The sequence below is a fragment of the Tupaia chinensis genome, unplaced genomic scaffold (assembly GCF_000334495.1).
Source record: "Tupaia chinensis unplaced genomic scaffold, TupChi_1.0 Scaffold000047_1, whole genome shotgun sequence".
Lineage (NCBI taxonomy): Eukaryota > Metazoa > Chordata > Mammalia > Scandentia > Tupaiidae > Tupaia > Tupaia belangeri.
The window spans coordinates 4,139,945-4,154,747 of NW_006159505.1; the positions used below are offsets into that span (position 1 = coordinate 4,139,945).

At 44.0% G+C, this 14,803-nt stretch overlaps 2 protein-coding genes across 2 annotated transcripts; both read right to left on the reverse strand.

Moving 5' to 3' along the window:
* Nucleotides 1-1,940: 1,940 nt before the first annotated feature.
* On the reverse strand, nucleotides 1,941-2,906 carry LOC102490948 (olfactory receptor 2AT4). Its single transcript, XM_006141145.1, has one exon. It carries the CDS (start codon nucleotides 2,904-2,906, stop codon nucleotides 1,941-1,943), a length of 966 nt encoding a protein of 321 aa, XP_006141207.1.
* Nucleotides 2,907-10,917: 8,011 nt separating this feature from the next.
* LOC102491359 (olfactory receptor 2AT4-like) lies at nucleotides 10,918-11,882 on the reverse strand. The gene is given in 2 exon segments (XM_014590165.1): nucleotides 10,918-10,953; nucleotides 10,956-11,882. Coding segments are annotated over 2 exon segments (963 nt in total).
* Between the last annotated feature and the right edge of the window lie 2,921 nt (nucleotides 11,883-14,803).

Genomic DNA, 14,803 nt, shown 5'->3' on the forward strand with positions numbered 1-14,803 from the left:
CCCCAATCAGTATTATTATTATTCTAATTATTTTTTAAAACAGTCAATCGCTATTTCTCATTTTGCTTGTAAAAATACTTTGCCCATCGTGAAGTACTTCTCAGACCAATCCGGTTGAGAATTCTATACATGTCATCATCAACAGTTAATAAGCCATATCTATGTTCTCCAACTTTTTGCTCTCTACCATAGAGTGTGAATAGTCGGTATATATTGAGTGGATACATACAATATCTTTCTTTCATAGCCTGGCTTACTTCACTCAGCAATAGATCCTCCATATCTGACCACTTTCTATCAAATGCCAGGGTCTTGTTATTTTTTATGGCTGAATAGTATTCCATAGAGTATATATTCCACACTTTTCCAATCCATTCATCAGTTTGTGGACATTTAGGTTGGTTCCATGTCTTGGCAATTGTGAATAATGCTGCAATAAACATTGATGTGCAAGCACTTTTCTGACTGAACGATCTCCTGTCTTTTGGGTAAATACCCAGAAGTGGGATTGCTGGATCAAATGGTAGTAAATTTTTACTCTCTTAATACCATCACAATGGCAACCAAATTTTAGCACATGAAATTTTGGGGGATGCACATGAAGCATAGCATTCAGGTTCTCTGAGACTGCTGAAATCTGAGTGTAATATTTTTGGAGGTTTTTGCCTTAGGGCATGTGTGCTTGCTGGACAGAGACAGAGACAGTGAGAGGGAAAGTCAGAAATCACCCCCTAGGAGAGATGGCCACACCACAATCCCTCCTCCTCTATTGTTCTCCCAGGATCTTGAGCACATGTGAACACATGCCCAGCATGATTTTCAAGCTACTTGGGTTGGGACCCATGGTTGGCCATGTGAGAGTCCAGTGCTATAACTGCTAAGCCATCTGCTGTCCCCCCTACCAAGTCATATCTTTTGTTGAATTACACCATCCTTAGTTGAGTTCCCCTTTACACTAGTCTTATGCAATGAGAAAATGGTTAAAGTTAATGCTTTGATTGGCAAAAATTGAAAATTAGAATGGTACTATCTGTGAAGAGCCAGAGATAAAGGTATCTGTCACTCAAGTTCCCCAACACTTTTCACTATTTTATATGTCTCTGGCTGGACAAACCAGACAGGTATTGAAAAGAACATTTACCGTAGGAAAAGGGAATAAGGGGCCTGGACTACCCAGTAGGCCAGAAAGAGGAATCTGTAGGACTATATTTTGAGAAAGTTGTGGCCATGGAACAGGATACCACTAATAAGGAGAAAGTCTCTATTTACCAAGCAAGGGTCAAGGATGGGGAAACAGGATGTGTTGAGAATGACAAGAACTGGAATGCTTTTTTGCCCAAAGAGGTGTGCTAAGGGCCATCCCTTGTCTAAGCATAGTTGGGAGAGGGGCATAATATGATTTTAAGACACAGTGAGATCCTAGACAGCAGAGAGAAATTTCTCATGTGGCTGGCATTGAAATATTGGTGGTGGCAATAAATTTCTAGGCAACAAGGATGGATATGGTAGCAGCTTTGGAGTTGTTCTCTTGGGGGTGTTTCAGCAAAAAGGGATTCACATTTAGGTTCCATCAATGTGAGGCATTTTCAAAAATACTGAGAAAAGAGATCCAAGGGATAAGATTGATTTTCTTGCTAGTTAAATATTTTCAGTCTCTGAGAATCAAAGTTGTTTTTGAATTAATATTAATGTCACCTCAATTATAGTCAGTCTTATGAAATATAGGATTCACAGCTTTAAAATGGAATAGAAAAATCCTATCCATTTTTTTATAAATTAAGAAAAAAATTATTAGTACAATGAATTATTTGTACAATGGAGGAATATAGTACCTAGGACTGTATTTTGACAATTGTGTTTCCAATTACCTGGCTGCCTTAAATTTCCACTCTTCTACTATTATCGGTGTTTATGAGAGAAGATCAAGTTGCCCCTTTGAATCACAGCTTCCCAGTATTCTTTGACTCCTGGGGACATGCCATTTTGGTGATGGCTGCTTTGACATCCTTGTTCCTCAATGTGTAGATGAGAGGGTTGAGGACAGGTGTGAGAATGGCATACACCACATTGCCCATGATGTGGAAGTCCAAGGGCAGGTCAGCCCTGTAGGCCACGTAGGCTATGGCAATGGATGAGTAGTAGGTGCCCACTACCAGGAGGTGGGAACTGCAGGTGGAAAAGGCTTTTGAGCGGCCTTCTCGGGAGCTTATGCGAAGCACTGAGGCCAGGATGTGGGCATAGGAGAGAAGGACTAGGAGGAGGGGCAGGAAAGACACCACCATGGCAATGCAGAAGCCCATGAACGTCTGGGGTGTAGTGTCAGAGCAGGAGGCCTGGACCACAGCCAAGTGGTCACAGAAGCAGTGGTAGATGTGGGCAATGTTGTCAAATGCCATCTGGGAGGTCTGTACCACTGCTGGGATGGGAAGGAGGAGGGCAGTGAGCCAGGCACTGGCCGCCAGTGCAGCATTGGTCTGTGGGGTCATGTGGACAGGGTAGTGCAGTGGGCGGCAGATAGCCACATAGCGGTCATAGGCCATGACCACCAGGATGAAGGCTTCAGAACAGGAGAAGCTATGGAAGAGGTACATCTGCAGGAAACAGGCAGGGAAGCTGAGGAAGTGGTCCCCAAGAAGGAGTAGGGACAACATCTTGGGAACAGTGGTCGTAGTGAAAAGGATGTCCAGGGTTGAGAGGTTGATCAGGAAGAAATACATGGGCTTGTGGAGGCTGGGCTCTGCCACCACAGCTACCAGGATTAGGGTGTTACCCATAAGGATGAGCAGGTAGAGGAGGAGAAAGACAAAGAAGATAGGAAAGAAGAAGGATTTTGGCAGAGAGGGGATGCCCACAAGGTAGAAGATGATTGAGGAGTCTGACGATCCATTACAGGTTATGCTTTCCATGGTGGTTACAGCTGGATGCTGAGGAGGTGGGTGGTATGAACATCCAAGAACCTGGCCCTCCTGGAAACCAGAACAACCAGAGATTCTAGAATGAGAATTACATAGCAATCACTGTATAATTAATGTAACCGCATTTATCTACAACCGGCTCTAGGGGGTAGAAGATAGACTCATATTTTCAAATTCTTTATTCTATTTCAGAATTCCCTCTTTTCTTTTAAAGTCAATTATGGAAAGACTACCTACAATATTCAATCCACAAGTTATCATCTGGATGTATAATAGACTAATTGATGGGGCTAAAATTCCTGCAGTAAAGAAAGATGTTAAACAATGAATCACATGATTATGTCACTGTAGTTATGTTAAGAGCTATGGAAGAGCTTCTCCTGGTGCTTTTTAATAGTCCTTTAAAGCAGGATCTCTTAAAGTAGGTCCCTATGTTTCTTTCTCTTTTTGCACTGTTTTAAGTGTTTTTTTAAAAAATGACAGCCTTGGGTGCCGGCAGGTTTTGTGGTAGTTAGGGGTGCTGGAATATCACATGGCCAACCATGATTCGAGTCATAGACCTTGTGGCCTGCTTTCTCACTTTCTCTCTCTCTGGTCAAATTAAAATACATTAAATTATATATATATATAATAAAACATGACAGCTTTGGGACCAACAGATGGCGTAGTGGTTACATCCCTGGACTCATATGGCTGACTGCAGTTCAAGTCTCAGATCCAGTGGCTTCAAACATGCCGGCGCATTTGCATGTGTGCCCAAAATCCCAAGAGGAGAATAGAGGAGAAAGGATTCCTGGGGGTTGATTTCTTGTTTTCTGTCTCTGTCTCTCTCTGTCTCTCTGGCAAGTACACATGCCCTATAGCAAAAATCTCTCTGAAAGACAAAACAAAACAAAACACAAAATGTCAGCTTTGCCACCATGTTGGTGAGGAGGGCTGGTTCCTCAGAGGTTAACAACTCCCATGTGCTGTCTTTCCGCAGTACTTATTCACTAGGGAAAGGCCCCTTCCTCTGGTCTGCCTGGTACAGTGGTTCTGCCGTGTCCATCTAAGTTGTGGAAGTTGTACACCTATGTCCTGTCCTTGAGCATAGAGATCTTTCCATGTTGCAACAAAGGAGGTGACACTGAAATGCCCTTGTGGGAAGAGTCACTCCTCACTGGGGTCCTGATAATGCCTTCTCCCACAGTGAGGCTGCAACAGAGACTCCAAGACTGTCTGTGTGCAATTCTATGCCCCTGCCTTCTTGTTGCAGGTGGTCCCGTCCAGTTACTGGATGCTCCCTGCCTAGCAGGCTTCCTTAGTTCTTGGTCAGCAGTATCATGGTGATCTGGGAAGGCCAAGGGGGCACTGATGATGGCAAAGATCTCAACATCTGATTACAGTGGTTACTCCAAGGCAAGAACCCCACCCAGAGGAATTGGAAAGGAGTTTTCAACCCACAGACCTGGAGACTTTGAGCTGAAGGAAAGTACTGATTCACCCTCTACTTCAGGCTTGTTCCTGGGACTAAGCCATGCCTGGGGAGGTCCATGTTGACACTGGTATTATTGCTTCCTTAATCCCGATGATTCCAGAAGCAGTTTTCTCTTATTTTCCTAGAGTTGCTTCTAATTTTCCATGCTAACAAAATATCTCTCATGAATAAAATCACCAATGTAAGAGCTGGAAAAAACTTGTTTTATTTGAAGTCCAACTGATTCTCCCCTAATAGGCCAGAGACTGCACACAGAAAGGGAAGGGTTTTCCCAGGTGCCACAGCCAGCTGGCCACACAGCCAGGAACACTGGGCCAGGTCTTCAATTCTCAGCATAGGGCTCTTTCTTCTCGCCTTGTTTCCTAGAGAATTCGGAAGCTCATTTCCAAAGGCAGAATATTAAGACAGGAATTTCTATTTCTCTTTTTGTATTTTCCATTTATAATATTGGACAGTGCTAAATTTCAGCTTTTTTTCTCTGAGTCTCATAGGCAGGAACTAGATTGGTGTCTGACAATGTGAATGCTCCATTGAAATAATGTCACAGGAACTGGCAAAAGAATGATCCTGCTTTGTCTCAAATTAAGAGAACCCTTAACCGGAACCCATGCTAACAGATCAGGTGGCTGGGTTTCTCTCACACCCAAAGGCAGCAAATTGCATTGTCTTGGATAGTGCTGACCTCAGGGAGGTAGTCATGGCCCGACTATATCCAGGTTAGGCTGAGTTGAGGTTCAAGGCACAGAGACTCAGAGGGGCAAAGCCAAAGGGACTCTAAGAGACCATCGATCGCAGCTGCACTCACTCTTCTTCCACTGCCTGCTTCTTGCAGATGGGACGTGGATGCTGAGATCCCAGTGAGCAAGGGTACATAACATCGTTCTGGACTGTCCTCCGGGAAGACCAGACATGTGCATAAGTCACCAACCAGCAGGGGCACCAAAGCACTTTCCAAAATCATTTAACATTTGATATTCCAGAGAACCACCCAACTCATCATTTTTGGAAATACTGGAATATTGGAATTTGGCCGGACTTCCTTACTTCTTTACGGAGGAGCACTGTTGCTTCATTTTGAATTATGTGCTGCTCGTACTAATGCAGCTTTGTGCTTAGGACAGAAAGGACACTTTTCCAGGCCAGAGAACTTGTTCCAGTGGGTCTGCCTCTGCAGGATACAAGCCAGTTGCAGTGCCCAGAGAGGGAGAGAGGAGGACAGAAAACCAACCACTCAACTCTCCAACTGCATTTTACGTACATCATCTCTTATCAGACAGCCCTGCCAGGGAACCGATATGCCTCCAATCAATCTGAACCGCAGGGTCAGAGAAGGACTTGCCCTGCCCAAGGGCAGCATGAGTGAGGGGTGAGGGCAGAGGCTGCTCTGGAGTCTGCCTGCTACAAAGCACTGAGCCTCACTTGGTACCCAAGAGTCTTGACTTCCGGAGCTCTGCCTTTTGCTTGCTGCAACTTTGGGGCTCTGAATTGAGTTTTCTCTACCTCAGTGAGTGGTTTGAAGTTACCCCCTCTGAGGAGTTTCCAATTCAGTGAGCAACTTTAAAAAATCTGTGTTGGCAGAGTGGAGGGGGAGGTTTCAGAGATAGCTGTCATATGGGCCACGCTCCTAGGGAGAGGGTGAGAGTTCTCCCACTTGAGCACCTGCCTCAGAGCCAGGTTCTTTATTGTGGTTAAGCAGTGTGGACTTTAGTCAGAAAGGACAGGGTGGCAACTTCTGCTCCTACTGCCAGCTCTGTGACTTTGAGAGAGTCATTTTCCCATCTTTGAACCTTTTCTCCCCTTCTATGTGACCTCATGGAGGTTTCTTTATGGAGCAAATGCTTAGACAATGCTTACCAACAGCATTTAACACGGAAACATTTAATACTAGTTTGCTAGTGTTTCCAGTGGCTCCTGTATCAACAGCCTGGTCCTCCTGTGGGAAGACCTTGCTTGGCCAACATAACTTAAATTCCATCTGTTATTGCACCTCTTTGTCCAGGCCCGTCAGGAAATCTGGCCCAAGGCCCCACAGCCCACACAAGCACCTGGATCCTGGGCACCTGCCTCCATGCTCACACAACTCATCTTCCTGATCTTTACCAAGCTTTGTAGTCCTTGGCTCCCTGTCCCTGGCTCCCCATCTCAGCCTTCTCTGCCTATCTCTGGGCTCCCATCCCCAGCAACATTCACCTGTTGAGACTTGTCCACACTGGTGTCTTCTCTACGAGAGCCCTTGGTGGAGATAATAGGCCGGGGCTGAGTCATGGCCCATTAAGCCCTCAGAACCCTCCTTAGAGGCAGACCTTCTGGGGTTCTTATCCTCAAGATGGCTCTCCCCGGGGGTTACCCACATCCCTCAGGATCAATCAGCTCCCTGGGATCTTTTAGAGCATGAATGTGATGGGGTTGAATTTGTCCCTGGGCTTTGCTAATAATGAGAAAATCTTTGCTAACAGTCCCCAAGGGCCCAGCAATGTACACCAACAGTGTAGCCTTCATTTTCATTATTCTATATGATATACAGGAAGTTCAAGAGAAGTAAAATGAGGTCCAGGAAGTGAACCAACTTGCCTATTTTAACACTGGTGTTTAGGGGGAGAGGTGGAATTCAGATCCAGGGCTCTGTTTTCTACTAGAGCTTTGACCCACTACCAGAGGATGGCACAGGGGTCAAAGGAATGAAGTATGGAGCTGTTAAATATAAAAATCCTACTGTATTGGTTTGTTGGTTTTCCATTAACATTTACCTTTGCACCTAGTACTAATACGCACTCCAGAGAGGTCTTTGGGTTCCAGAAATACCTCTCCTTCCCATTACACAGGGAACACAATAGGTTTTTTCCTTTCTAATCAGATATGAGTTATACCCTTCTTTGCTTATTGATTCAGTGGGGTGGGAAGCCCCAGAGTTCTAATCTAGCTTCCAATTCAATGATTATTCCGTTCCTGGTAGATGTAGTCCACTTTTAGGAATGAAAATGCTTAAGCCAGCTGAATCCAAAGTTGAGGAGGAGGAAGTATTAGGTTCTTAGAGGTAGCAAAAGGAGGTATTTCTATTTCTTACTGTGGTTCTGAGACCGATATTCTGGCCAGACAGGAAACTGCTATTGCATGCTGGTTAATAGTGTGTATTTCAACTCATAAGGCAGCACCCAAGCTCCACAAGGTAGTCAACACCCAAAAATGAGTCTTCAATAGGTTATTCCTCTATTCTACCAGGCTGCCTGCTTCTGAGTGATGGGGTACGTGGTAAGATCAGGGAATCCAATGGGCGTGTGACTTACTGCTTTATTTCTTTTACTATAAAATGGGTTCCTCTGTCACAAGCAAGGCCACATGGGATATCATGATGGTTAAGGCATTTATTAAGTTCATAAAAGGTGATACTGTCAGAAACATTGTGAACAGGACAGGCAATTAAGATCCACAATAGGTTTCTATTCCAATAAAGCCAAATCACCCAATGATGAAAGGGACCTAGTGCAATGAACCTGCCACCATAACTGGCCAGATTCCCTGAGCAGTGGTTTATAGCAGGGGCAGGGACTCAGTCTTGGTCTTTGCTGCTGCTCATGCCATAGTGCCAAAAATGGCTTTGGTTGTAGAAATATGTGTTTTTTATATAATCTGTACTAAGGAAGTAAAACTGTAATAGATTTTTTTTTTTTGAGAGATTTTCATTGTAGGGCGCGTGCGCTCGCCAGACAGACAGAGAGAGACATAGAGACAGAAAGCAAGAAATCACCCCCCAGGGGGGATGGTCACGCCGCAATCCCTTCTCCTCCATTCTCCTCTTGGGATCTTGGGCACGCACGCACACGTGCCCGGCGTGAGTTTTAAGCCACCGGGTCCAGGACACAAACCGCGGTCGACTATGTGGGAGTCCAGCGACATAGCCATTACGCTAACTGCTGGTTCCCAAACTGTAATAGATTTTTAAAAACAAATCAGTTTAACCTCAATGTAGTTTAAGATGTGAGTTTTAGAACCCTTATATACCTCTTGAGATGGATGGTGAGGGCCAGTCGGTGGCGTGGTATTTGAGGGGCTAGATTCCACACGGCTGACTGAACAGTTCAAGTCTGTGACCTGGTGGCTTGAAAACCATGCTAGACACTTCTCTATCCATGCCCCGAATCCCGAAAGCACGGAGAAATGGAGGAGATCTACAGTGTGACTCTTTTCCATGGGGAGTGCTTCATCACTTTCTCTCTCTCTGTCTCTCTGGTGAGTGCAAGCATCCTCTGGCAAATTTAAAAAAAGGCTATACAGTCAGAGCATGGTTTAAAAGTCACTAATAGTAATTTTCTGCATCACCATTTCACTAACTTGGGAAACAGCCAGGGTCAGGTGTTTATTTTAAATATGGAGAATTGTGTTTTTTTTTTTTTCCTCTTTGATTTATTTTAACTTTATAAACAATTTGCATACTTCTAAAGTCAGAAGGTACATTTAAGTTGATCTTGTTCCCATTCTTGTCCCTTCTACTCTATTCCCTCCCTCTCCTTAAATCATCTTTATTAGTTCATAAAAGCTATTTTTTCTAACCTTTTCTATAAATTTTAGGCAAATATCTCTTTTATTTCAAAAACACTGTCTTGCAGCTTACATTTTTCATCTAATGACACATCATACTGATGACACCAGGCCAGTACATAGAGATCTTCCTCATTTCCTTTTTGTACTGTGTTGCATATTTTTATAGTTTATTCAATCAGTCCTATATATTTATTTATTTATTTATTTATTTATTTTTTTGTAGAGAGGTTTTTGCTGTAGGACACATGTGCTCACTGGAGAGACAGAGAAACCAAGAGACAGAAACCGATAAATCACCCACCAGAAGGGATGGCCACACTACAATCCCTTCTCCTCCGATTTCCTCTTGGGATTCTGGGCACACACGCACATGCACCTGGCGTGAGTTTTAAGCTGCTGGATCTAGGACTTGAACCACAGACGACTATGTGCGAGTTCAGTGACATAACCATTGTGCCATCTGCTGATCCCTCCAGTTCTCTACTTTTAAAAGTTTATTTCTTTTTGTTTATTTGCTAGTAGGGCATGAGCACTTTCTTAGGAGAGACAGAGAAAAGGAAAGTGAGAAAGCACCCCCCGGAGGGATGGCCATGCTGCAATCCCTTCTCCTCCATTCTCCTCTTGGATTTTGGGCAAAAACGCACATGCACCAGGCATGTTTTTCAAGCCACCAGGCCTAGGACTTGAAGCATACCATCAGTCATGTGGGATTCAGCTGCCTTGACCACTACATCACTGACTGGCCTCAAAAAAGTTTATTTATGGGACCAACAGGTGGCGTTGTGGTTAAGGCACTGGACTTCCACATAGCTGACCATAGTGTGAGTCCCAGACCTGGTGGCTTGCTTTCTCTCTCTCTCTTTCTCTAGTGAGCACAAGTGCCCTATAGCAAATTAAAAAAAAGAAAATATAAAAATAATAAATAACTTTTTTCTTTAAAAAAAGTTTATTTATTTCATGAGAAAGAGAGACACAGAAAGGAAAAAGAGAGAGAGAGGCACCCCCATCAGGTTCTCACTTCATGATCCCCTTTAGCCTTCCCAGTCAGACAGGATCATGGGCGTGCATGCCTAGCATGCACAGGTTGACTAGAGAATCCAACCATTGGTCTTCCACAGGTAACCAGCTTCACCTGAACAGTGCATTACTGCAACTCTGAGCTGGTCCAACTGGTCCCCTTATTGAATGACTAACCTAATGAATAACTGCCAGTGAACCTTTGTGAGAAAGCCCTAAAAGTGACATTACTGGGTCAAAGAGGAAATGCATCCATACTTTGGTAGATGTTATAGTAATGTTATAGCAATTCACATCTTCACAAGCAAGGTACAAGAGTTTTGTTTTTCCACATGCATATTGTCAGTAGCAATTTGCATCTTCACAAGCAAGGTATAAGAGTTTTGTTTTTCCACATGCATATTGTCAAAATATTGAATTTTTTGGCCAATCTGAGTAAATAAAAAGTGACATTCCAGCCTAGTTTTAATTTGTCTTCTTTTTGTCTAGTAGACAGATTACATTTCAATGCTTTAGGCATTATAGTTTTTGGCAATCTCTCTACTGACATATTTTGTCCATTTTTTAATTTAAATGTTAGACTTTTTCTTCTAAAACTTTAAGAGATCTTTATATATGATGAATACTCACCTTTTCTCTGTAATGTCTTTTATTTGTTTCTGACTTTGTTTATAAAGAATTTTTGGCTTCGAAGTTTTTTTTTTAATTCAATTTTAGTAAAGTTTTCCTGAATTTTTAAGCAGTAAAATGTTTATACTGTGCAATTTAAGATTCTTGTAGAGTACAGATGAACTTTATTCCCTAAACCAAAGTATGAGAGCCATTCTTGGAGTCACCTACCCACCTGATTTTCTTTCTCCATTCTAATTCACTGTTTTATTCACTCAAAAATATTTACTGGGTTTCTGCTCTGTACTAAGCACTGCTATTTGGTGGACTGAGAGCAGAATCATTGGCAGCATTTAAAAGTCAAGCATTCCTGTCGTGGCCTTGGTCTTGAGGCATGTGATTTTGGTGATGGCTGCCTTGACGTCCTTGTTTCTTAGGGTGTAAATGAGAGGGTTGAGGATTGGTGTAAGAATGGAATATGCTACATTGCCCATGACATGGAAGTCATGGGGCAGGTCAGCCCTGTAGGCCACGTAGGCTATGGCAATGGATGAGTAGTAGGTGCCCACTACCAGGAGGTGGGAACTACAGGTGGAAAAGGCTTTTGAGCGGCCTTCTCGGGAACTGATGCGAAGCACTGAGGCCAGGCTGGGGGCATGGGAGAGAAGCACCAGGAGGAGGGGCAGGAAGGACACCACCATGGCGATGCAGAAGCCCATGAGGGTCTGGGGAGTAGTGTCAGAGCAGGAGGACTGGACCAGAGCCAGATGATCACAGAAGCAGTGGTAGATATAAGCGATATCACTATATGCCATCTGGGAGGTCTGTATCACTGCCGGGATGGGCAGGAGGAGGGCAGTGAGCCAGGCACTGGCCGCCAGTGCAGCATTGGTCTGTGGGGTCATGTGGACAGGGTAGTGCAGTGGGCGGCAGATAGCCACATAGCGGTCATAGGCCATGACCACCAGGATGAAGGCTTCAGAGCATGTAAAGCTTTGGAAGAGGTACATCTGCAATAAGCAGGAAGAAAAGCTGAGGAAGTGGTCCCCAAGCAGGAATAGGGACAGCATCTTGGGGACAGTGGTTGTGGTGAAAAGGATGTCCAGGGCTGAGAGGTTGATCAGGAAGAAGTACATGGGCTTGTGGAGGCTGGGCTCTACCACCACAGCCACCAGGATCAGGGCGTTACCCATAAGGATGAGCAGGTAGAAGAGGAGGAAAATAAAAAACACCAGGAGGAAGAAGGACGCTGGCAGAGAGGGGATGCCCACCAGGTAGAAGACTGGTGAGCCATCCACTGATCCATTACAGGTTGTGGCCTCCATAGTGGGACAGAGCAGGGTTTCAGGGAGATGGACAGCTGGAACATCTGGGAACATAGAATGTTGGAGTGATCATTCTATAAGGTTTACTCGATAGTTAATAAAGGCACCGTTATTTAGAAGCAACTGTGGAGAACTGATGGTGGGCTGTGGTATGAACCCCATATCTTTAAGTATTAATTCTTCGTAACCTACCAAATGGAAGTCGTTACGCTGTGTGTGGGTAATACAAGTGATGAAGTCAGACGTAGTTCCCGTCTTCCTGGAGTTTACATTTTATTGGAAAAATCAGAGCTAAACTATTCATTATTAAACTATGATTATGAAAATGCTTTGGAAAGATTTCCCGTTTTTATCTCAGGCTCCACTCTGTGTGGTTGGGGTCATTAGGTCTCCTAAATCCAGTCCTTACGTTCACCTTTGCTTTCTCTCCAGGTTCCACCCTGTTGCTTAGGGGCTTCTTCCTCAAGGTGCCCTGAAATGTGCTGCTGCTCACGTATTTACTAGGTTCGCTTTTCTCCTGTGTGCCTTGAGAGTGCTTCTTCCTGGCTCCATTTAAGCCAGGTGCCCAGACTTCTGCCCCTGTGGAGGATGTAACGCTCACGTTCCTGATGAAGCACTTCATGTCTGCTATCCTGTAGACTTCTCTAGCTGCAGATACGAAGGTGGTATAGTCATGTAGAAACTTGGGAGTCCTGGGAGCTATTGTTGCTTAGAAAAGAGCAAGTGTGACAAGGGCCCTAAAGCAAAAGCCCTATTCTAAAAGTTGTTCTCCCCTTGTATGCTTTTGTTGGCCCACAGAACTGGAGGCTTTTTTGTTTTTTGTTTGTTTGTTTGTTTTGTTTTTATTTACTTTTTTTGAGAGGTTTTTGCTATAGGGGCAAGAAATCACTCCCAGGGGGGATGGCCACACCACAATCCCTTCTCCTCCATTCTCCTCTCGGGATCTTGGGCACACACGTACACACATCTGGCATGAGTTTTAAGCCACTGAGTCCAGGACACGAACTGCAGTTGATCATGTGGGAGTTCAGCAACATAGCCATTATGTTAACTGCTAGTCCTAGAACTGGAGGTCTTTAACTGAGGGAAAATATTGACTCCCCTATTATGCTGGGCATGCCTTTCTGAATAAATGACCCAGGAACAAGCCTGCGTTCATGTTTGTCTCATTGTGTCTTCAATCCTGATGATCCTAATATTACCCCTGCCCTGATTTTCACAGAACTGTACCATTTCTCTTACCTCTATTTAAACATCATTCATGCCAAGAGTCATAAATATGCCAGATCTGGAAATGTCCAGCCAACTTTTTTCATTACAAAAAGGACAAAAAGACCAAAAGGGCAAGGGACTGACCAAACTCTCATGGCCAGTCCGTCATAAAGTTAGGACTGGAATTCAGGTCTCTGACTTGTAGATCAGCTCTCTGCCTTCTTTTAAAAAGAAAAAAAAATGTACTTTTTTTTATGATGTAAGATGTACTAGGTATCTTTCATCCAAGAATTGTAGAAAATATCCACAGCCTTTATCTCAAGTGGACTTCGAAGTCCTTCCTCCCCCACTTCAGTGAGACGCCATCTTGTTTCTGTGAGTGCATCCGGCTCCAACACAAGATGACCCTAATTCCTGACGCACAATGTCAAGCCTGCCCCTTTCTTATGTGTGTTTTAGAGTAACATTTTATGATTTAGTTCCAGGCATTTGCGATGAAGACAAAACAAAAATAATGGAGCACCAAATAACAAACCCTGAGGCACACCAAATACTGAACCCTGGGACTGTTAGCTTGGAAAGAATGAGGGGGCTGAGAAACATTCATCCAGAGTGAATCTGGGGCAGGCTCTGATAAGTTTCCTAATACTTGAAAAAAAGCATTTTGCACTCTGCCTTCTATAACTGCTCCTTGGAGAATTTAGAAGCTCAGCTTTCAAGTCAGGAGAGATTGCGGCAAAGATTTCCCCTCTTCTCCCTTTCTTTGGCTGATATTGTCAAAAGCAGCCATAAATTTTAGAATATGTTCTCTCGTCTCCTAAGTGTGGGGTAGGCTGGTTCTGAGTTAGAGAGTGAGGGCTGACAAAATACCTTTCTCAGAGATCACGCCATTGTGGATGCTCCCATGAAAGAATATTCTGGAGACCAGTTCCTATCACCCAGGAAGGAAAGCAAAACTACACCTGCTACACCTTGGCTTCAAAGAGTTAACCCCCAGTTAACCAAACCCTACTTGTCTAAGCCAATCACTAGGGTTTTCTAATACTAAAGGACAGGCAAACCACACTTTAAGGAATGTTCTTAAAACTCACAGAAGTCAATTGTAGATTGAACGTCACTGAATTAGACCATGTTGGAGTTTGAAGGCCAAAAATTCAGAGCCAACAAACCCCATTGGATCCCTCCCCTCTCCTCTGTCTTACTTCAATTAAGCAGCAGGAGGGGTTAGACGCTAAGTTTGAAGTCCAGAAGTAGTGAATGTCTTTTCAAGACAATCAGCAGTTTCGTAGGAGAGCTAGGTCTTAAACCCAGTGTCCTGTCTCCCACTCAAGTGTTGATAAGATTTTTCTCAAAAGGAGATGATTCCCAAGCTTGTCATTGAAAGCCCATCTATTCGGAGGCTTATTTCTCCTTGTTCTATTCAAATGGCACTTCCTTACTCTTACCCTGTGCTTCTGCCAAACTCAGCTCAAATATTACCTCCTCCAAGAGACCTTTGCTTGTCCTGTCTGGCTCAGGGCCTTCTTCCTAGGATCTTGAAATTTTGGTGCTTACTTTTGTCGTCATTATGGTGGGTTGTGCCTGTCTATTTGTGTCTATGGCTCGCTGGACCAGGAGCACTTTCGGGACAGTAATGGGGCCTGATGTTTCTATTTCATAACACAACATAACCTTTCCCAGGAACTCAGTGCTCCAGAGACAGAAGACCT

What these genes read in the sequence shown, in the direction of transcription:
- LOC102490948 (XM_006141145.1), bottom strand. Translation starts at nt 2,906, where the DNA reads ATGGAAAGCATAACCTGTAATGGATCGTCAGACTCCTCAATCATCTTC.